This window comes from Ochotona princeps, chromosome 13, assembly GCF_030435755.1.
Source record: "Ochotona princeps isolate mOchPri1 chromosome 13, mOchPri1.hap1, whole genome shotgun sequence".
In the NCBI taxonomy this organism is placed as follows: domain Eukaryota; kingdom Metazoa; phylum Chordata; class Mammalia; order Lagomorpha; family Ochotonidae; genus Ochotona; species Ochotona princeps.
The window spans coordinates 33456139-33479415 of NC_080844.1; the positions used below are offsets into that span (position 1 = coordinate 33456139).

General features: G+C 46.7%; 2 protein-coding genes across 7 annotated transcripts in view; one reads left to right on the plus strand and one right to left on the minus strand.

Annotated features, from left to right (window-relative positions):
• Positions 1 to 12074, minus strand: part of ASCC1 (activating signal cointegrator 1 complex subunit 1) — a 98448-nt gene extending 86374 nt beyond the window's left edge. For 3 of the 5 annotated variants that reach the window (XM_058671739.1, XM_058671740.1, XM_058671741.1), the window contains exons 1-3: positions 11941 to 12051; positions 10323 to 10467; positions 8054 to 8153 (exon numbers count right to left, since the gene is read on the minus strand). In XM_058671739.1, coding sequence (XP_058527722.1) covers positions 8054 to 8153; positions 10323 to 10434 — 212 coding nt within the window. In that variant the 5' untranslated portion in view covers positions 10435 to 10467; positions 11941 to 12051. Of the gene's footprint in view, positions 1 to 8053; positions 8154 to 10322; positions 10468 to 11152; positions 11215 to 11940 lie in introns of those variants that run through there. The other 2 variants (XM_058671742.1, XM_058671738.1) reach the window with 2 other exon arrangements.
• ANAPC16 (anaphase promoting complex subunit 16) lies at positions 11461 to 22064 on the plus strand. 2 transcript variants are annotated; one of them, XM_058671743.1, is made up of 4 exons: positions 11461 to 11557; positions 16173 to 16410; positions 20365 to 20439; positions 21275 to 22064. In XM_058671743.1, exons 2-4 carry the CDS (start codon positions 16269 to 16271, stop codon positions 21388 to 21390), a joined length of 333 nt encoding a protein of 110 aa, XP_058527726.1. In that variant the 5' UTR covers positions 11461 to 11557; positions 16173 to 16268; the 3' UTR covers positions 21391 to 22064. The 2 variants fall into 2 exon arrangements, with proteins under 2 accessions (XP_058527726.1, XP_012781904.1); XM_012926450.2 differs by lacking the exon at positions 11461 to 11557 and adding an exon at positions 11741 to 11877.
• Positions 22065 to 23277: the final 1213 nt, after the last annotated feature.

Sequence of the window (23277 nt, forward strand, 5' to 3'; positions counted from 1 at the left end):
TATGATTTGAGGGGGGAGAATGCTATCCTTGGGAGAACCATCAGTTAATCCTAAATTAAATACATCTGATTAATTTAATAAGCATTAATGAGAAGATGAGCAAACAGCAGTATTCACCATTTGGATACATTCAGAAGTAAGAAGAATAAAAATAGGGCCCAGCACAATAGCCTAGTGACTAAATCCTCGCCCTGCATCTGCCCGGATCCTACATGGGTGCTGCTCCACTCCCAACCCAGCTTCCTGCTTATGGCCTAGAAAAGCAGTAGAAGATGGTCCAAAGCCTTAGGACCCCGCACCCATATTAGAGACCCAGAAGCTCTTGGTTCCTGGCTTCAGGCTGGCTCAGAGCTAGGCTTAGGAAGTGAATTAGTAGATGGAAGACCTTTCATTATGTGTCTCCTTTCTAAATCTGATTTTCCAATAAAAATAAATAAAATTAAAAAAAAAAAATCTGTGGTAATCCAGTTTGGGTTAGGCACTGTGACACAGTGAGTTAAGATTCTGCTTGAAATACCAGTCCTGGCTGCTCCACTTCTAATAAAGCTTCTTGTTGATACTCTTGGGAAGACAATGGAAGATGGTGTAATTGCTTGGGCACTGCCATCCATGTGGGAGACCTATATAGAGCTTCAGACTCGCGACTTTGACTACTCCAGCCCAGCCCTAGACCCTAATCAATGTGATAATCTGGGTAGTAAACTAGTGGATAGAAGATCTCAATCTCTCTATACACACACAGACAGACATACATATATCATTGTGCCTTTCAAATAAATAACATTAAAAAAAAGGAAAAAAAGATGTTTCAAAGAGGATTGGAACTATGTAATTTCCATGTGGTTTTTCTGCATTAAGCTATGGCATAACTGTCAGGCCTTTGACTTCCCAGACCCTTTTAATTAGGAGAGCTTTTAATCAGATGCCTATTAATTGGCATGTGGCTAGTGGACAAGTCTAGCAGAAGAAGGCAATTTGCTAGAAAGGTTATTAATAGTTTAGACTTTCAATGGTTGAGGTTAAAGCCATTTAGGCACGCTAAGCCTTTTTCCTCACAAAAATGAAAATAACTAATACCTAGGTATCATAAAATTGTCAGAAGGTTAAAATGTAATCATATATGAAAGAGTGTGGGCCTGATGCAATAGCCTAGTGGCTAAAGTCCTTGCCGTGCACACACCAGGGTCCCATATGGATACCCGGTTCTACATTTGATCTTAGCCAAAAGGCCGAGAAGCAACAGGGCACAGATTCTAATCCCAGCTGCCACACTTCCCATCCAGCTCCCTGCTTGTGGCCTGGAAAAGCAAAGATGGCCCAAAGCCTTGGGACCCTGCACCCATGTGGGAGACCTGGAAGAAGCTCCTGACTCTTAGCTTTGGATCGGCTCAGCTCCAGCCATTGCAGCCACTTGGGGAGTGAACCAGCAGATGGAATATCTGTCTGTCTCTCCTTCTCTCTGTAAATCTGCCTTTCCAATAAAAATAAATAAATCTTTAAAAAAAAAAAGTGTCCCAGGAACTCTCCTTGAGCTCCATACAGCGCACACTATCTTCAACAAGTTCACAACAGTATCCTTCCATGTAAAAACAGCCATAATCAAAGTAATGCAGGTAAGCAAAGATATCTGAGCTGAATATGTAAGTGAAAATTCCTTTCAAAACCATTCATTCCAATCTTGGCTACACAACGGAAATACCTTGGATTGTGAGTTTCAGGTCTTACCCTCAGAGATTCTGATTTGATGGGTCTGAAGTACACCAAGACACTGAGAGGTTCAAAAGCAACCAGGTGATTCCAAGATGACCTAAGGCTGAGAATCGCAGCACCAGCTCTATGCCCCAAAGGTTGCCAACCTTTGGCTTTGATCAATTAATTTGGCTTAGTTATTTCTTCCTTTTTTTTTTTTAAAGATTTATTCATTTCATTACAGCCAGATATACACAGAGGAGGAGAGACAGAAAGGAAGATCTTTCGTCCGATGATTCACTCCCCAACTGAGCCGCAACGGGCCGATGCGCGCCGATCCAAAGCCGGGAACCTGGAACCTCTTCCAGGTCTCCCACACGGGTGCAGTGTCCCAATGCATTGGGCTGTCCTCAACTGCTTTCCAAGGCCACAAGCAGGAAGCTGGATGGGAAGTGGAGCTGCCGGGATTAGAACCGGCGCCCATATGGGATCCCGGGGCTTTCAAGGCGAGGACTTTAGCCGCTAGGCCACGCCACGCTGGGCCCGTTATTTCTTCCTTGACCCAAGTAAGTGCAGAAAATGATTCATAACAAAGAACTCTTCCTGGTAAATACTGTCTTATAATTAAAATCTAGCAGAATTAATATCTAATCTAATATGCAAGACATCTGGTCCATAATTACTACTAGGTATTTAGACTACAAAGCATTCAAAAGACAATCCAATCAGAATCAGACATCAAAAGAATGTTTACAAATCTCACCAATGAAAAACACACATAGTAAAACATGCTTAGTAGACTCAGTTAGGAAATGAGTCACATCTTTCTAAGATGTTTCCTAGGGGAAAATGTCACATAAGCCAGCAAGGAAAAGCAAGCTGTCAGGGTTAGTAATAGTCTCATTTGACCACATTCCAAGTGAATTTCATCTTTAACTATTTTAGAAGGCTCTCAAGATTGGCAAAAACGAAACCATTTGCCTCGTGGAAATTAAAGGCACCTAATTCTGTATTTGTGAAGTTCTTCCCACAACCCTAACGTGCTTGAACAGACCTAATGGTTCATGTGGTGTAACACAGAAAAACAACCGAGGCTTCCTAGATCAGCTTAGCATCACAAGCATCCATGCAAAGTCAGCCTAACACTGTACGCCTCTCTGGTTAACATGGGACAGTCCAGGGTGATCACAAAGCTTCTAAGATGACAGAGATGATTAGGAAGAGCAAATCAGTCTTGGATAAGCATCAAGGGATTAACAGAACAGCCACATCCTGCCTTTAAGAAGCTTCTGGCCATGCTGGTAGGTGGAGTCAAGTCGGCTCAGAGGTGTGGGTATCTGAATCTCTCAGCCATGTGGCTGTGCTGGGAGAACACATACCAGGTCAGGCTTCCTGCTGGGGGTTCTAGATCCCCATCCAGTGCTGCCAAGAGGTGGGAGAATCCTGGGCTTACAGGCAGCCAGAGCAACAACGGCACCATTTTGAGTTGCCCACTGGCTGCCCAGTGGCAAGCTCTGGGGTCTTGGGGGTCTGGAATTATTAACCAGGGACATCCATGGATAAGGACACAGTACATGTAGGTGAGGAATGAATCCTAAGAAACACTCAATGACAGGGTCACTATACATGCAAGAAAGCGAGGAGACTGAGACCTGGTAGTTTGAAGAGGAGAGACTGGAAGATTTGTATGGGTCAGAGCCCACATGGGAATCAAGAGTTGGGCTTGTTAGCATGGACCACCTCATGCCAATCCACACAAAAGCTAGGGTGAGGGCCTGTCTAGCAGGACTAGATCCTAGTACCTGACTGAAAGTCACAACAGGGGACGGGTCACATTAGGCAGGGCCATGACACGATCCAGCACATGAGACTACCAAGTCCAGGGATAGATTCTGTGGGGGATTTGTGGGTCAAACCCTGTGGAAATGCAAGTCCCGCTGGTTAGCTCCAGAGTTAGAGTGGTGATGAGCTGAGTAGGTATGAACATGGAACCTGCAAACACTCACAGGTACTGGGGCCGAGAATAGGCTGAGCAGGTTCAGGCTGCAGCACCTACAAGTACATCCTAAAATAGGGTGTGGGCCGGGCCAGGCTGCAACACATACCAGCTAATACTAGGTGAAGACGGAGGAGCAGGCTATGCCACGCAAGGGCATAGCTCCCGCTGGCATGCATGAGATTCAGGTCTTGGAGTGGGCTGAGTGGGAGAACTTGGGAAACTCCCCTAATGGGTCATAGCTCCTGCTGGTGAGCATGTGGTCCAGGCCTGGTAGTCAGGCAGGCTGGACAAGGTAGCTCCAACTGTTAGCTAATGTGTGGGTTGGTTTTGGAAGGGGGCAGACCAGGCAGAGCCGAGAAAACCTTAGCTCACTGGCAAGTGCAGAAACCAGGCTGGAGTGCAGGTCATACTGAGCTAGACTGTCACACCTACCGGTTTGCATGAGCCAGGGACTGGAGCAGACTGAGCAAGGCCAGGGTGTAGCCCCTGCCAGCAGAGTTGGTACTAGAGGCAGGACAGGTCAGGCCAGGGTACAGCATCCAAAGGCAAAGCCCAAGACAGGTAAGTGGCTATGTCAAGCTGGGTCAGAGCATCCACTGGCACATGCGCAATCTACGGCTGGGAACAGGCCTGGTTGGAGAGCTAAGGGGCTGAGAATAGGCTGGGTTGTGGTTCCCACTGGTGAGTGTGAAGGTGAGAGTGGCAACTGCTGTCTAGTCTGCGGATAGCTGCAGAATCCTTCAGCAGAAGGGTGGGCTGGGTCTGGGGTGTACCAGATTGGGCTAGACTCCAGCACCAACTGGTGCTCGTGAGAACCAGGGTAGGTGTGGGATGGGTTAAGCTAGGTCTACACCCCTGCTGAGCCATGTGTGAGCTGTGTATGGGTGTGGATCAGCTTAGCTGGGCTTTAACAACTGGAATGGGTGAAGGCCAATCAGGAAAGGCCATTGTTCTGGCTAGGACAGGAGCTGGACTAAGTAGGGCTGGCCCAAGACCCACTGGTGTGTGCATGATTTGGCACTGGGAGAGGCTCTGATGGAGGAGCTTGGGAAACTCCTTTGTCAGGACACAATCTCTGCAGGTGAGCACAAGAACCACGATGGGAGTAGCCCAGACCAGGCCAGGGAAAGGTACCCACCGGCATACATTTGGCACAGGCTGAGAGCAAATGAGGCTGAGTCAGTTCACATCACCCACTGGTGAATCCAAGCATCAGAATGGAGTGTGGGTCAGGCCAGGTTGAGTCACAACACAAGCCAGTTCACATAAGGGCCAGGACTGGCGGCCGGCTGGGCCAGGCTGTAGCCCCAACGAGCGTGAGTTGGAATAGAGGGTTGGCCTGGCCTAGCCAGGCTACAACACCCACTGGCAAATGCCGAGGAGAGGTGGGCCATGCCAGACTGGGCCGCAGCACCAACCAGCACACGTGAGACCCAAGTGGGGAGATCCCAGTGGGGAGAGGGCAAAGCCATTAGAGGGGCTGTGGAGGGTTTCCCTGCTGGACCACCATTCTCACTGCATAGCATGAGTTGGGATGACAGGCAGAACAGGCCAGGCAGGGCTACAACATCTGTAGGCCTCATGTGGGTTGGATCAGGGGAAAGACAGGCTAGGTTGACTGTTCCTACTGGTACAAACATAAGTCAGAGTGGATGTGGGTTGGTTGGGCTTTGCCACAGCATCAGCTGGTAGAGGCTGGCACGGGGGCAAATTCTGTCAAGTTAAACTGCAGAACCATTTGGAGAGTATAAGACCTTGGAGTGGGAGTGGGCCCAGTAGGGAAACAGTGGACACCTTCCTCCTGGATTGCCACTCCAACTGGTAAGCATGAAAACCAGGACTGGGGCAGACAAAGTGGCACCCGCCGGGAGGTGTATGGACTGGATAGTGAGGCTGGTTGGGTTGAACTAGGCTTCAATGCCCACTGACATGTATGAGAGCAGAATGGGATGTGGGACAGACTGTACCAGTCTGCTGTACATACTGGCAAGCATGGAATCTAGGGCAGGGGGTGGGCCTGGTGGAGGTTATCGTGGGTCGCTACGACTAGGCTGAGGCTCCCACTAGTGTATGTGAGGGACAAGCGTGTTGTGGGCAGGATCAGGCTGGACTGCAACACCTACTGGCTTGTGTAAAAGACAAGGCTGGAGACAGAACTGACCCAGCAACTGCAACCACTAGCATGTGCATGATCTGATTGGGACAATGGACTGTGCCGGACCCTGTATTGGCAAGCACACACAAGAACCAGTTCTGGGATCACCTCAGAGTAAGTTTATATGCAGATCCTCCCAACTGATCTAATGGACTCAGAATCCCAACCATGGAGAAAATTGCAGGTTCCGTGGTCTGACCATGGAGTGCATGTGTCAGAGCTGGGCCTCCTCAGTGGCTAAGACAGAGCAGTGGTTGGCATATCCAGGTACACATGGAGGATATGGCAGTACATTGGAGCCTGCAGAGGACACCTGGTACCACAACAGAGGACAGAGGACAGAACAAAGCGATCAACTACCACAGCCAAAAGTTGGCCGTGAATATCTAGGCAAACGGGGACTCTAAGGTGGGCTATGTCAATCAATGGATTCTGGAGAGATTTCATCATGCTTGGAGTGACAGTAATTTGGAACTCTTGAACTATTAAAACCTCTTCAGGAGGTTCCTCAGAGCATGCCCCACATCAGGGACTCTGGGGTGGTGTTGGGTGACTGTCCTCCATCCCAGGGTGCAGAGGCGTTCAGGAGGGTGGGTGTGGCTTCTCTCCTTGTCTCCCCCTTCCCTCAGATACAGGAAGGAAAACGAGAATGTGGAAAAGGTGATCGTGATCTCACCCACCTTCCTATAGCCCTTGACCCAATCACCCTAATCAAGTATGTAAAAATCACCAAAAATAAAATAATTTTTTTTAAAAAAGAAGCAGCTTTCCATCTCATACAGCAGAGAGCAAGTAGCACATAATTAAACAGAGAATGGGATAAATGCCACAAAGGAAAAGCAGAGGTGTTAATAGGGTAATCAATGTGTTTGGTAGGGATGATGTTATCAATGCAAGTTCCCCAAAGAAGGAAAGAATATTTAAAGATGGAAAAGACTCTAAGGCAAAAAGAACAGCAACACAAAGCTCTAAGTAATAGGAAGAAGCACAGCACTCTGGAGAAAGTGAAAAAAATCATATGTGTGTAAGCACAAAGCCAGGGAAATGGTATGAGTTAAGCCTCAAAAACACAGGGCTGGGCCCAGCATGGCGGCCTAGTGGCTAAAGTCCTCGCCTTGAATGCGCCAGGATCCCATATGGGCACTGGTTCTAATCCCACTTCCCATCCAGCTCCCTGATTGTGGCCTGGGAAGGCAGTCAAGGACGACCCAATGCTTTGGGATCCTGCACCCGTGTGGGGGACCTGAAGGAAGTTCCTGGATCCTGGCATCAGATCAGCACAGCATCAACTATTGCGGTCACTTGGGAAGTAAATCATAGAATGGAAAATCTTCCTCTCTCTCTTTCCCTCTATATATCTTACTTTGCAATACAAATAAAATAAGTCTTAAAAAAAAAAAATAAATAAACCAAGGCTAGCTAAGTCACATTCAAGATTCAGGCTGGTACTCTAAGGGAATGGAACTCCACCTTCATAGGAGAGCCATTAATGGATTCTAAGCAGAGGTGGTAAAAATCACCAAATCTACTTCTTTTTTTTTTTTTTTTTAAGATTTTTTATTATTGGAAAGCCGGATATACAGAGAGGAGGAGAGGCAGAGAGGAAGATCTTCCGTCCAATGTTTCACTCCCCAAGTGAGCCGCAATGGGCCGGTGCTGCACCGATCCAAAGCCGGAAACCAGGAACCTCTTCCGGGTCTCCCACGCGAGCGCAGTGTTCCAAAGCTTTGGGCTGTCCTCGACTGCTTTCCAAGGCCACAAGCAGGGAGCTGGATGGGAAGTGGAGCTGCCGGGATTAGAACCGGCGCCCATATGGGCTCCCGGGGCTTTCAAGGCGAGGACTTTAGCCGCTAGGCCACGCCGCCGGGCCCACCAGATCTACTTCTTAAGATCATTCCACCTCAACATGAAAAAGTGAGAAGAGAGCAAGCAAGGAAGCAGAGGATTTGAAGTCATCTGGACAAAAGGTAGAGAAGTAAAGAGAAATAAGTGGTAAAGTCAAGCAACACTTAAGAGGAAAAATCATCAGGAAAGCCAACACCTGTGCAAGGTAATTTGCCCTTTGAAATTCTAGCACATGAAACCTTAAGCTATTTCATCAGTAGTAATCAAATACCACAGTAATTGTGGAGGACTGAAGAGTCAGCTTCCCGCTGAGTTTCCTGGGAGCCCCTGCCTGGGAGGCCGCAGGGGTTGGGGCTCTGACTCACTTGTAGAGCAGGCTGGGGGCCCTCATGGTAGTGCGGAATCCTTGCGGGGTCTGCTCCACGTTGTAGGCATCGCAGGGCTCATCGGTGTCTTCCATGGTGCCTGCACAGAAACCACAGCGCTTTGCTCAGAAAGGCTGTCCCAGGAAGGGCCCTGCCTGGGACAGCAGCCCTCTCCCCAGGTGCCAGCCATGTCGTCAACAGCAGGACGCGGGTGCAAACAATCTGCCACCTCACCCTGCACAGTATGGTTCTGTCATCTCTTTCGACTGCTCTCAGAGGCAATAAAGCATTAAAAAACCATACAGGATATTTTTAAGTATTTCAGGTAGCACATATAGATAGGAACAGTATTTAACGCGGCTCTCTGAAAGAAAAGGTAATAAAAAAATTTCATTGTTTTTTGAAATATGACTCATGTAACAAAATTCACTGTGTTCAAACTATACAATTGAGTTCTTCAGATTTTTTTTTCTTTAAAGGTTTATTTATTTCAAGGCAGAGTAAGCGAGAGAGATCCTCCAATCACTGGTTGCCTCCAAATGTATCGAAGCTCCATCGAGGCCTCCTAAGTGAAGATAGCGGCACCAGCACTTGAGCCATCCTCTGCTGCCTTCCCAGCCACATTAGCAGAGAGCTGGAACAAGTGGAACAGCCAGACTGGCTCTCTCAGAGATGCTGGCAACACAAGTAGTAACTTTTATTTTTAAAGATCTATTTATTTTTTATTGCAAAGTCAGATATACAGAGAGGAGGAGAGACAGAGAGGAAGATCTTCCATCCGATGATTTACTCCCCAAGTGACCACAATGGCCAGAGCTGCACCGATCCAATGCCAGGAGCCAGGAACTTCCGCCAGGTCTCCCACGCGGGTGCAAGATCCCAAGGCATTGGGTCGTCCTCGACTGCCTTCCCAGGCCACAAGCAGGGAGCTGGATGGGAAGTGGAGTTGATGGGATTAGAACCAGTGCCCATATAGGATCCTGGCACGTTCAAGGCAAGGACTTTAGCCACTAGGCCAACGCCCAGGCCCCACAAGAAGTAACTTAACCCACTATGCCACAATGCTGACCTAGGTTTTCAGTATTAAGATAAAAAATTGGGCCCGGCACGATGGCTCAGTGGCTAAATCCTCGCTTTGGATGTGCCAGGATACCATATTGGTGCCAGCTCATGTTCCAGCTGCTCCATTTCCCATCGAGCACCCTGCTTGTGCCTAGGAAAGCAATAGAGGACGGCCCAAAGCCTTGGCACCCTGCACCTGTGTGGGAGACCTGGAAGAATCTCCTGGCTGCTAGCTTCAGATCAGCTCAGCTCAGCCTTTTACTAACTGAGGAGTGAACCAGCAAACAGAAGTCTCTGCTTCTCTGTAAATCTGCCTTTCCAATAAAAGTAAATAAATCTAAAAAAAAAAAAAACCTCATTCCACATGGTCTAGAAAAAGAAAAAGAAGGAAGCTTAAGGTCCCAAGACTAACGGGAAATGATGGAGATGAGAGGAAAGGACAGCCCCTGGGCTTAGGACCCAATGAAAGGCTTATAGACCAGAAGGGAATTGGAGCAAAAAACTCAAGAGCAATGTTATAGATTAAAAATCAAACTCAAGGGCTCGACAGCGTGGCCTAGTGGCTAAGGTCCTCGCCTTGATCCCATATGGCCGCTGGTTCTAATCCCGGCAGCTCCAGTTCCTCTCTATCTCTCCTCCTCTCAGTATATCTGATTTTGTAATAAAAAGAAATCTTTAAAAAAAAAAAATCAAACTCAAGTTAGTTAACCTGAACATTGTAAGTCAATTCAACTTTTTATTTGTTACAAGTATTCCTACATTGGTATTTGTGCATCTGGAATTGTCTCTACATGACACACGGAGAAAACAGACACGTAGCCTACATTCTTGCCTGGGCATGGAATGAATCCTCGGCACGTTTTGATAATTTACAAATATATTATTCTACAGGATTGCAGACAAACCGAACTTAATTTTGTCACACAATATGAATGGTTAATATTAATGATGAACTAAAATGATCCCCAGTGTGACATTTAAGCCTTTTGTGATGACGATGAACTAGAACTTGAGTAATGCCCTGCCACAAAGGATGCCTCGGTCACCTTCCACTCAGCGGTACCTTTGGATGTGAGATGAGCCAGGGCAAATCAGAGATCTCAAATGTCAGCATTGACACAGATATTCAGGGAGATGAAACAAAGCACGGCTCCGACAACACAGGGTGCTCTGTACCTCTGCTCTGGCCAACCAGCCACCCCGTTACCTTGGTAAAAGTCCTCATCTTCCTCTTCATGCTGATAGGTCTTCTCCTGGATGGGGTTCTTCCTGTAATTCCGTCCTTCAATTCTTACAAGCTGTGGGCGCAGTACTTCCATGACAATTTCTCCACGAAAATACTGTGGGGCAGTCTTAGAAAGATAAAAGTATCATTGTACCTCTTTTAAATCAAAAACAAAGCCCAAGCTCTATCATATGGACCATGAAGTGGGCCTAAAAGGACATTTGATGACAATACATGTTAGGTGAGAGCAGGTCTGTTTTCCCCTGGTCCCCATCTGCCAGCCCTGTCAGGTTAGTTGCTGCATTTTCCACAGGATTCCATCCCTCACTCTACACAGCGAAGCCATCAACTCTGTGTCACCCTTGGTCCACGTCTCTGAAGGAGCCTTCGATTACTTTAACCTAATTGTCCGTGTCTACCTAACCATTTGCAAAGGGTAGCACCCCTTCTAAACTTTACACAATAATCAAGACAACGAGGGATATTTAACAGACTTGTTGATCCAAGAGAAAGGCCCTAATTTCTTGTAGAGGTGCTAGAAATAAAATCCCAACCACCAGATCCAGCTGCCTGCCAAAGCAGTTCTAACTTCGCTGGCTCCCTAATCAACCACTGCCCAACAGCATGGCCATCACTGAGATGCAAGCTCCTGGCCACCACCACCACTTAAGGAACCAATAGTTTAGGAAGCAAAGGTTCCTTAGGGGCTAGTTTGTGCTGAACTTCAACTTATGTTCCCAGCACATATAGCCTGGATAGTCCTGAAGCTCAAAATATTTCAGAGTTGCAAATAAAAATGCATCAACTCTTACCCAGCACACTATTGCTCGCCTCAAGCCTCGGCGAGTCACTGTGACTGCTGTGTATTCACGGAAACAAGTATTCCATTACGAAAAACAACACAGGTGGCAAAACTGCTTAGACAAAGCAACAGGGACAGGATTGGCAAGTCTGACGATGTCACATTCTAGAACGATTCAAAAAAAGAAGGTTCTCCACAAAAGTGAACTTGAATGTCAAAGTCGGGCCCTCAGACTTCCAAACGGTGGCCCTGTGACGACACCTCAGGGAGGACTGGAATAACCGATTACTTTAACCGGTAACCTGCTTCGTGGTGGGTTTGGAGAAGAGCAAAGAGTCCTTTTCTCCAAGATGTTGCGAGAAGAAGAAGCTCTGAATCGTTAAGAGAACGAAAAACACGAAAAAGTCACTGCGAAGTGAGAGAAAAGGGGCTGGCGGTCGCGGGTAAATCAATACCGAGCGCGTACGAGGAGCACCAGGAAGTTCTTTCCAGAAGCGCGTCCTTCGCCTCACCCTCCGCCGGGCCACGCCCACCGTACGGGCCACGCCCTCCGCCGGCGCCACGCCCACCGCGGCGGAGCCGACACAAGCCACCCGACCTCTGCGCGGGCGCGAGCACGTCGCCTCCCTCTGCGTGCGGGCACGAGCACGCCGCCGTCCCCGTCGTGGTGAGCGCCATTGCTCAGGCTGGTTCTGGGGGCGGGGCCGTGAGGGCAAAGTACCCCAAGCTACTGAGGTAAGTGTCCCAGGGCCCCAGGATCCTCGGAAGCTGGGTGGGAAGAGACCCCTAGACTCCTACCTGCCTGGAATAGGAAAATGAAGAAAGTGGGAGAACAAATAGCACGCTGCCGCAGCGGGAACGTGAAACTTCCTCGGGCCGCGTCGCACGCAGTGCGCATGCGGGCCGAGGCGGCGCCTGCGCAATGAGACGGCCCTGATGGCGTGGCTTCCGGGGTGAGGCCGGACCCGGGTGGGAACTTGCCCCTGTCCGTGGTAGCCGCTGGCCTTGCGACCCTTCCCAACTCCAGCCCGTCCCATTTCCCGTCGTAGCGTGGGTTGGATTTCGGTTGTCAGCGGAGCCTGGGGGAAACCATCATTTGATGATGGACTGTTAAGCTGGCTTGTGGTCATACGTCTGTTTTTGAAGGGTTTTAGACATATGTCAGGAAAGTAGCTTATAAGCGCGAGGGCACCTCTGGGTTACGTCCAATCCGTGTTTACCCATCTCACTGGTGTGGGTGCAGCCTTCCAGTCCCCCAAAACAGCCCCAACTTCCCCATGTGGGCCAAGCTCCAGGATTCGCTGTCGTATTTATTCAGCAGAATCTTGGCTGAACACCCCCATGGGTCTAAACAGCCCAGAGAGAGACAGGTCTTTGGAAAGAGATCTCCCCAGTGAGGAGAAAACCGCAGGACGCTAAGCTCCGCTGGCCCCCACCTAAACTGTGTTAGGCTGTCAGTCTTATGTTTATTCATCAGTGGTAGTTCCTCCGAGAAGCACTGTGGTCCCCGTTCTGTGCTAGGCCTGGAGATTGCAAAGACCATTCCTCACCCCGCTTTGCAGCTCTCAGGATTCTGCCTAAGGTCAGACACCTGTAAAGAATTCTGAAGTACATCATGGAGGGTATTGTCCATCCTCCTGGATTCAGCTGCCTCTGCCTGAGCCATCGTGTGTGTGAGGCAGTGGCAAAAGGCGGGGGGGTGGGGGAGCGATCCAAGAAAACATAGCCATTTCCATGATTTTGAGTGGCTAAATGCACTTGGTGTGTACTAAGCCAGTAACTGTGCAAGTGTATTAAGTGATGTCATCTTCACATGCCTCTGTGAGGTAGGTACTGTTTGCTGTTCCCATGTTATAGACATTGAGGGACAGGAAGGTCGGTTGTCCAGCCACAGGGCAAGTAATGACAAAAGTGGGACTTAAACCCAGGCAGGGAGGCCTCAAGGTCTCAGCTCTGTACCACCCTTGGCCTAGCTCAAGATTGTGGTATGCCAACAAGCCATCGCTTGAGAACTTTAGGGCAGATAAGTTAAAACCTGACCTGTACCTCGGTATAGTTTTGTCATCTATAAAATGAACACGTTAGGTTAAATCACCTCCAAGAAATCTATACTTTCATTCAGTCAGCATTCCTTTAAATTAGCAGCTACTGACTATCAAGCCAGGCATTATTTTTGGTTCAGATGCCTGCCCCAGAATCTAGGCTTTAATGTTGATTTCACTTTTAACTGTTTTGCCACTTGCTGATAACATTTAAAATCAAGATCGTTATTTAGGTGTCTCTTTACACCTCAGCAGAAAGCTGCTAATTTAAAGTTAGACTTGGGCTGACTCTGTGCCCTCATTCTTCACACCTGGCCGATGGGAGTGTGCATTGAGAGGGGTTCTGAGAAGTTCCAAGGACGTAGGATGAGCATTAGTTCTTTTGATTAGATTCAGCTGAGGATCTCATGGTTCCCTTTTGAAGCTCTTCAGCAGTTGCTTGGGTGCTTTGATGAGCAACTCCAAATATAAAATCTTTGCAGCCGAGTAGAGTGCTTCACAATGCATAAGAAAAAGGATTTAGAGTTCTGATTCCTAGACGAAATAAAGTGGGGTCTCTATTGATAGGAAATAAAGATGAAGCTACTCTCCAAAAGGTGCCTCCAAATTTAACCTTGTCCAATACTGCTTCAGTTCTCTTTAAAGAGCATTTAAAAACCTCTCCAGGGCCCAGCGTGGTGGCCTAGCAGCTAAAGTCCTCGCCTTGAACACGCAGGATCCCATATGGGCACTGGTTCTAGTCCAGATGGCCCCGCTTCCCATCCAGCTCCCTACTTATGGCCTGAGAAAACAGTGGAGGAGGCCCAAAGCCTTGGGACCCTGCACGCGTGGGAGCTCCTGGCTCCTGGCTTCAGATTAGCTCAGCTCTGGCCGTTGAAGTCACTTGGGGAGCATGAATCAATGGACGGAAGATCTTCCTCTCGATATATATCTGACTTTGCAATAAATCTTAAAAACAAAACAAGAAAACAAACCAAAAAACCTTTCCAGCTATAATTTGACCAAGGGTGGCCCAAAGAAATGGATTTGAATCTAAAAAGGTTACTGCCTTGTAGGTATGAATACAATTTTAAAAGTTACCAGAGATCTGGGCTCGGCAGCGTGGCCTAGTGGCTAAGGTCCTCGCCTTGATCCCATATGGCCGCTGGTTCTAATCCCGGCAGCTCCACTTCCTCTGTCTCTCCTCCTCTCTGTATGTCTGACTTTGTAATAAAAATGGAATAAATCTAAAAAAAAAAAAAAAGTTACCAGAGATCGGAAAAAAAAGAAATCTAGTAGTGAGATTGAAAATGTCAGTTTGCATTTTTAATAGGCTAATCACAGTGTTTCCTTATTGTTCCCATATCCCACTGCAGTCCTGATCGGTGTCGCTTATGGACATACCATGAAATCAGAAATAAAGCTTTCCTTTTCTTACGGTTTCACACCATCACTGTAAAATCAGGGAAAGGCAACAGCCAGTGTTTCAGACTAGGAAACTATATAAATAAATGTGTAAAATTACTTATATCAACATAGTATTTCCTTATTTTTCCATTTTTATAAAAAGTTTAAATTTATTACAATTTTTTAAAGATTTATTTATTTATTATTAGAAAGTCAAATTTATAGAAAGAGTTCCCATCCGTTGATTCACTCCCCAGGTAGCTGCAAGGGCCAGAGCTGAGCTGATCCAAAGCCAGGAGCCAGGAGCTTCTTCTGCGTCTCCCACGTGGGTGCAGGGTCCCAGTGTCCTGGACTGGGCTCTACTGCTTTCCCAGGCCACAAGCAGGGAGCTGGAAGGAAAGTGGAGCTCCGGGATACAAACTGGTGCCCATATGGGATCCCGGCACATGTAAGGCAAGGACTTTAGCCACTAGGTTACCATGCCAGGGCCACAAATATGTTAATTTTACAACTGGCAAGAAAGCATAAGCAAAAGTAATCAACTAAAATTTTCTGTTCATTACAGATGTGAAGTGCATTTAAAAAGTCTTTTAAATGGAGCAAAAATCACATAACACAAAATTGACCATTTTTAAATGTGTACAGTTTAAATGTTAACTCATTTTATAGTTTAAATCCAACAATTGCAATATCCATGCAGAAACCATTAGCCACGTGTAACTGTTTAAATATTAACATTAAATAGTAGTTAAAATCCAGCCCTTCAGTCATCCTGTTTTATAGCCAGGGACTGAGGCCAGTGACTGCCTTCTTGGACTGTTCAGAAATAGAACATGAGAGCATTTTACATCACAGTAGAAGGTTCCATGTGACAGCATAGTGCTAGGCCATTTTTCTTGCTCTTTGCTTCGGGTGAGACAACCTTTAACCTGGCCAACGAGTGTTCTTGTTTTGTACTTTTGTAAGAAGACCTGAATACAGTACGGATTTTTTTCATTTGCATTTGGATTTTTTGTTTTGTTTTGTTTTGATTTGACAGAGGCTAAACACAGGCAGCTGCTGTATTCCTGGTCAGTCATGATTTCTAAGATTATTTCCCTTTTGTTTCCAGTTTTGGGATGCCACCAAGTGATAGGCTTTGGTATTACATTTGGGTGGGAAAGTTTTTTGTTTTGTTTTGTTTTTAATGTTTAATGCAAGGGCCAAGACGTATTTCCTAACCGATTTTCCCTTTCTCTGAAACAGAACACAGTGTTATGCTGGAAAATTTTATCTGGAAAATTTTGTAAGTGAACTCCTTGGTGTGGCTTAGTCAGATGTATCTAGGACAAACTGTCCTGTGCAGCACAGTGGCTTAAGGTCCTCATATGGGGTTGGCCCTGCCCAACTCGCCCTCATGATTCATCCGTCACCCGCCATCAACCCAGGTGACACACAGTTTGCTGATCCTAGGAAGCAGTGTCTTCAGGAAACAGACTTTTCTTAAACGTATTTCAGCTTTCAAAACGTAGTTTTGGCCTGAGGTATATTAAAATATTGAGGATATCAAGGAGATAGGAAAAAGGGCAACTAATTCTTTCCTAACTGTGTGTTTCCCCTTAGGGTGCTAGAGAGAAATGTTGTCAATCTCAGGTCCATAAAAACTTGCAAGTTGCTGTTTCTGCGTTGTAGTGAAGTGAGACTGCTCCCAGAGAGGACATGGCCGCCTCGTCGTCGTCGTCCTCGGCTGGCGGGGTCAGCGGAAGTTCTGTCGCTGGATCTGGTTTCAGTGTCTCAGACCTCGCCCCACCACGGAAAGCCCTCTTCACTTACCCTAAAGGAGCTGGCGAGATGTTGGAAGGTGACTCAGTGGTTTATTCAGTTATTTATTTATTTTGCTGAATAATTTGTTTTCAACCTGCAATGAATATTAATTGTAAAGAAGCTGTGAAGCAGATTCCAGATGAGTTTGCCCTGGTTTCAGCTCCACCTTTTGTCGCTTGTCGCCATCTCAAAATAGTATCTTTAAAAACATTTCTTGTTCCACAAACAGGAATTATGAGCTGAGAAAAGGCTTTGGACATCAAGGAGGTCATCCAGAGTTACTCAGGGTCAGAAAAGTGATCTGACCATGTGACAGGAAGTCAGCACTAGAACCAGTGATTCTTTCTGCTTCCTTCTCCAGTTCCGCCTCCCTTGGCACTCACCTGCATCATGGCAGTAGTTGTGTGGTGTCTTTCTCCTAGTATAATCTACAGACAGAGCACGCGTCAGAGAGGTTCTAAGAGGAAATGACAGCTACTCTCACAGTACTGTTCTCTCTTGGGCCCCACTGCAGCCACGGCTGTATGATCTTCCCAGCACCTGAGACAGTTAGCCCCAGTCCTGGTCAGCGCACAGTGGCAGACTGGCTGCCCAAGATCAGGTATAGGCTCCAGCCATGAAGCTGTGTTGGTGGCTGAAGTTCGTCAACATGAGCGGCTGGACCCAGAGGGAAACGTGAAAACCACTTGGAGAGCTGTTTTAAAATGGACATTTATAGACAGGTGTTTGGCCTAGAGGTTAATGATGATACCTGCATCCCACTTCAGAGTGTGGGTTTGAGTCGCAGCTCCATTTCCAGTTCCACCTTCCTGCTGGAGGATAGCAGCAGATGACAGCTCACGTCACTGGATCACTGCCCTCATGGGGGAGATCCGGATTGCGTTTCCGGCTTTGGCCCCTTTCCAGCACTTTCCGTTGTGGTCATTTTAGAGAGTCCATGCATGGGAGTGCTTTCTCTATTTCTCTGCCTCAAATAAAAAATAACAAAATATTTCTGGCCACGGTGGACATTTGGGAAGTGAACCAGCTACTGAGCCCTCTGTCTCTGCCTCTGAAATAAATTTTTTTTAAAGATTTATTTATTTTTATTGCAAAGCCAGATATGCAGAGAGGAGGAGAGACATAGAGGAAGATCTTCCATCTGATGATTCACTGCCCAACTGACCACAACGGCTGGTGCTGTGCCAATCCGAAGCCAGGAGCCAGGAACCTCCTCCAGGTCTCCCACACGGGTGCAGGATCCCAAGGCTTTGGGCTGTCCTCAACTGCTTTCCCAGGCCACAAGCAGGGAGCTGGATGGGAATTGGAGCCACTGGGGTTAGAACCAGTGGCCATATGGGATCCCGGCGCATTCAAGGCAAGCACTTTAGCCTCTAGGCCATGCCACCGGGCCCCTCTGAAATAAATTTTAAAAATTTAAGTAATGAATGTAAATAAGAGGGGGCACTTCCAAGGGCTTGCATATTGATTTAACCTGATCAACACAACCCTTAATTCTCATTGTTGATTTCCTTAAGGTTCAAGGTGGCCATGGGTGGTATTGCATAGCAGGCTGGTGCATGGTACACCTGCATCACAAATTTTGAGTCCCAGCCATTCTGCTTTGCATCCACTTTCCTGATGATATGCCTGAGAGCCAGCAAATATGGGAGACCTGCCTATCTTCAGTCCAGTCCAGTCCTAGCTATTACATTTCGACAGGAAACCAGAAGATGGAATCAATCAATTTTAATATCTAGGGCCCGGCTCGATGGCGTAGTGATTAAGGTCCTCGCCTTGAATGCGCCGGGATCCCATATGGGCGCCAGTTCTAATCCCGGCAGCTACACTTCCCGTCCAGCTCCCCGCTTGTGGCCTGGGAAAGCAGTCGAGGACGGCCCAGAACATTGGGACCCTGCACTTGTGTGGGAGACCCGGAAGGAAGTTCCTGGCTCCTGACTGGATCGGTGCAGCTCTGGCCGTTGTGGTCACTTGGGGAGTAAATCATCGGATGGAGGATCTTCCTCTCTGTCACTCCTCCTCTCTGTACATCTATCTAACTTTCCAATAAAAATAAATAAATCTTTAAAAAATTTTTTCAATATCTGTATCTCGCTCCCTCTACCTTCCTCTCTCTCTCTTTCCCCCTTCTCTTCCTCCCTCCCCTTCCCTCTCTTTCAAATCTAAAAAAAAATTTTTTGTTCAGGTTCAAACCACTTGGAATCAGGGGTAAGGTCAACTACCCTCTGTGCTTTTTTTTCTAAAATGAAAATGAGTATAATTAGGCTTTTAAACAAAGATAGGATAACGAACTCTGGCGTATCATTTACAGAGAGCAATAACAAATTATATCATTGATACCAAATGTTTACAATTCCCACCTGCCATAGAATTCAGTTAAACTGTTGCTGCTTTCTTTAAAAAGAAAAAATGAGTGATGTCATTGGCTTGCCTAGACATTTAAACCAGTCAGTGTGACATTTAACTAATTGAAAATGAACTTTTTTAGTCACTTTAGATGGTCTGCTCACAATGACTTAGATCACCCAGAGCACTGAGGGTACCCGGAGGAGAGCTGGACTCAAATCCCATGTAGAAAAGAGGTGTGGGCCTAGCGAGATAGCTCAGTGGCTGAATCTTCGCCTTGCAACCGCTGGGATCTCATATTGGCACCAGTTCGTGTCCTGTCCGCTCCACTTCCCTGCCTGCTCCCTATTTGTGGCCTGGAACAGCAGTGGAATATGACCCAAAACCTTAGAACCCTACATCCGTGTGGAGGCCCAGAAGAAGCTCTTGGCTTCTGGCTTCAGATTGTCTCAGCTTCAACTGTTGCAGGCACTTGGGGAGTGAACCAGCAGGCAGAAGATTTTTCTCTGTGTTCTTCCCTCCGTAAATCTACCTTTCCAATGAAATAAACAAACAAAGAAACAAAAAAAGGCTTGAATTACAGAATATAACAGCCTGAAGAATGCATATCCCAAGAATTATTTTATCATTTCATTTTTTTCCTCCTTTTTCTTTTCTCTTTGCATCATTTTGGAGATAATATCAGAAGAAAAGCTTTTTGGTTGTGGATTTAAGCCATTTAGATGTAATATGTGCAGTTTTTCTTACTGATTACCTTGATTTCTGAACTAAGGTTTACCTTGTGTGAAACTCAGCATCAGGCCTACATGTGTTCATGCTGTCTTCTCACATGATACCTAGCTCACCCACCAATGATTGATGGCTGGGTGCCTGACACCTCCTAGTGGTGGCATGAACTCTGACCTATTTAAAAAGGAACTCTCCGTTTTTGCAGAATTTTTCCAGCAAGAGCCATGCCCCAATGGTTTCTGTAGCCCTTTAAAAAGTCTGACTTGCCCACATTAGCTATGTCTCTTTGGGGCTATACTCCACTGTACCAGCCTTTGCCTGACAAGAAATAACATGAACTAGCTTAAGTTTCTAAATGCCCTGGTTGCCAAGGCAGCGGCCTTGTTGGCAGTTCCTGGCAGCAGCACAGTGCTACGTTCTGAGCTTGCACCACACTCATCATCATACAAATTGCAGTGTTTTGATTCCGTTGGAAAAATCAAGGTTACAATTTGCGTTTACAGAATGAACTTTCCCAGCCGAATTTGTGTTTTGATAGCGCGGGGCCACGTGACCAAGGGTGTCAGCTGCCTGTGTTTGCTTGACATGCAGAATAGGAGAATGTTAAGGAACTGTCAGTTTAGGAGGGGAAGATGTTGACCGGGACATCAAATTGAGGTTACTTGTTTGTGTTTTTTTAAACACTATTTTAAAACTCTTAGACAAGTAAAGGCACTGTTTCAACATTCCAGGTATAGAAGCAGTAGCTATTCTAATAGCGCAGTGTTAGTTTTAAATGGAACAGATCCCCTCTTTGTTGGCACTGACAGCCTGACCCTGGATGACAAAGTAGGGCACAGAGCAAACAGGTTCTTGGTTGATCAGAAGCCGTAATATTATAACAGCAGAGTGAACCCTTTTCCTCTTTTGTTTGCAGATAGCTCTGAGAGATTTCTGTGTGAATCCGTGTTCAGCTATCAGGTGGCATCCACACTTAAGCAGGTGAAACATGGTGAGTGTGTGGGTATTGTGTTCCTGCCTAGGGGCACACATTGACTGAAGTAGGGGCACTCTGAAAGGTTAGCATCCTGTGACAGAACCCTCCCCTCACACCCCCTGACTCCAGCAAGGCCCTGGTAATTAGACAGGTTTTGCCTGAGACTTGCTGTGCAGAGGTACTCTCCAAGGGTCCTCTCAGGGCGGCCTTCCTTACCTCCAGGTGTCCTTTGGGCCCCAAGGGTCTGTGCAGATGCCAGCATCGTGGCAGTGCTTTCACGTGCTCCTCAGGGAACTGTGGTCCCCCAGCTGATGGTCACTACTCGCTGTGTTGAAGAGCTGCAGCAGCCTCTGCCCCTCAGGTCGTAGTCTATACAGCCCTGGAGCCTGCAGAAGGAAGATGGCATCCTTTCATTTTACAATGGTTTTTAACCTGAGACTTCTCAGGCCAAACAGAACCACTGAGATAGAGACCAGAGGTCCCTGAGGCTGCTGGGGTATGCTTGGAGTGCGGGTCTGGGAACTCGGGAGCCTTGATGACCTAACACCCACAGGAGAGGAGATAAATGCCGGCTACACTTGAGAATGTTCAAAGCGATAAAATAGACGTGTATTTTGGTCTTTGTTGTAGTTAAAAAGAGAAGGTGAATGAAAAATTATTGGAAATGCTATTGTGGGTTGGTTGGATTTTTTTAAAAGACTTAAATCATCTGCCCAGCCTAGGATAAGACCCCATCTGAGGGAAAATTCCGACTGGAAATCACTTTTGAGGCAGTCACTGTGTTGGTGGCTGGTGCCAGCATTGTCAGAAGGACACTGGCAGTGTATCACATAACCTTGCCTCTTCACAGATCAGCAGGTGGCTCGCATGGAAAAACTCGCTGGTTTGGTAGAAGAGCTGGAGGCTGACGAGTGGCGCTTCAAACCCATCGAGCAGCTGCTGGGGTTCACACCATCCACAGGTTAATGTAGCTGATGCGCAGCGGAGCCAGAGCCAGCAGGAACTTTGTTCCGGCCGCCACAGCCACACAAGACACTTGCAGCTATGTCGCTGATCCATTGACTGTCATCCATACTTGGTTTCCCTCTGTCTGTCCATGGACAACAAATACTTAAATGTGTGGTCTTGCAGGGGAAACGTCTGTTTATTTATTTTACAAGGTACTGAGAGAGTAAGACAGCTTCAGAAAAGCAGAAGTTTTGGGTTTAAGAAAAATTTTCACAAGCCAAGTAGGACACATGCCAGAAATGACCAACTGAGTGGCATGTAGGCTGTCATTTGTACGGTGCCTGGAAGTCTTCACCAGTCAAGTCCATGGTCAGGAGCTGTGGGTTCACGCTATCTCTGACCTAAAACAGTTCTGGCCTAGATGAATGTGATTTCAGCTTAGGACGTGTCCAACTAAGATTTTTTAAGTGTTCTTTTTTTCCTCCTACTTTTAGACATCTAATCCTATAGAATCTGACTTTTTCTAACCTCTTCTACACATGCCAGTTGCTGGCTAGAGGAATTGCTTTTTGAACATTGTAGCACTTACAAAAATAAACCAGAGAACAAATCCCTTTAGACACAGAAATAGAGTTTCTCATTGGTAGAGGCAGGCAATTCTTTAGCAAATAAATCCTTTTGAAAGAGCTCCAGATTGGTGTCTTTATCCTTTCAAAGTCTTAGGGATTTGGAACAGGGAAAAGAGGTCAAATTACTTTCTACAAGAAGGAAATTTTAAAATCATGTCTACTAAAGAAGTGGTGGATTTGCTTTGCTTCAGAGATGATCCGTCAGTACAGAAGTGTGTGATCCTCCCGATATCTGAGCAGATTTTCACGCTGTGACTGAGGGAACCTGGAGAGTTCAGAGGTGCCCTTCGTTCTCTGTGGGACACCAGGGTCCACACTGTACACTTCAGACATTGGCCATAGCAGTTAAGACACGACTTGGGATGCCTACATTGAAGTACCTGGGTTCAAGCCTTCTTTCCACTCCACATCCCAGTTTCCTGCTAACGGGCACCTGGGATCCTCGGGGAGGTGGGTCCCGTCCTTCCTCACAGGGACCCTGGCTTTGGCCTGAGCCAGCCTTGGCTGTTGCAGGCATCTGTGGAGGGAACCAGTAAGCAGAGCTGTCACTCTCACTTCACACTCTCTCTCTCTAATATATGCTTGTATATCTTTCAAAGAAATAAAAGCTGATGAGGATTGATTATTCATTAAACCATATGTAGATGTTGCTTTGGATGACATTCGCCTGTCTCTTTCTTTTATAACTTGGGTCCGATCTGCTTAGAGTTGCCTAATTATAAATAAATATAATCCCAGTGGAAGTTGGCCTTAATCTCAGGCGTGCATAATGTTTACCACATACTACCTGACAGGGAGGTGGCGACCTTGTTGCTTCAGTGAGGAGGCTGAGCTCAAGGAAGTTACAGACCTGCCCAAGGTCACATAGCTCAGGCAGTAAAAAAATCTTGGAACTTAGATTACAGTTGCTTGGTAATCAAGCCTGATATTTGTTATCTATAGAGCAAATCAGGACAAGAACTACTAGCCCACAAACTCAACTTTTCCATATTAATACTTCTCAATCAGAACAAAGTCTATTGAAAGCAGCTGGGTTTCTTTTTTAGCAGAAAACATTTTGACAATTACAGGGAAAATTAAACTACAATAAACCTCTAAACTGGATTTTCAGGGACCAGCTCAGCAGGTTACCAAGGCTTGCAATGCCTGCTTGAGTTCCATATCTGACTGCCAGTATGAGTCCTGACTTTTCTTCCCAACTAGCTTCCTGCTAATGCACCTGGGAAAGCAGCTGAAGATGGCCCAGGTTCTTTGACCCCTTCTGCCCACAAAGGAC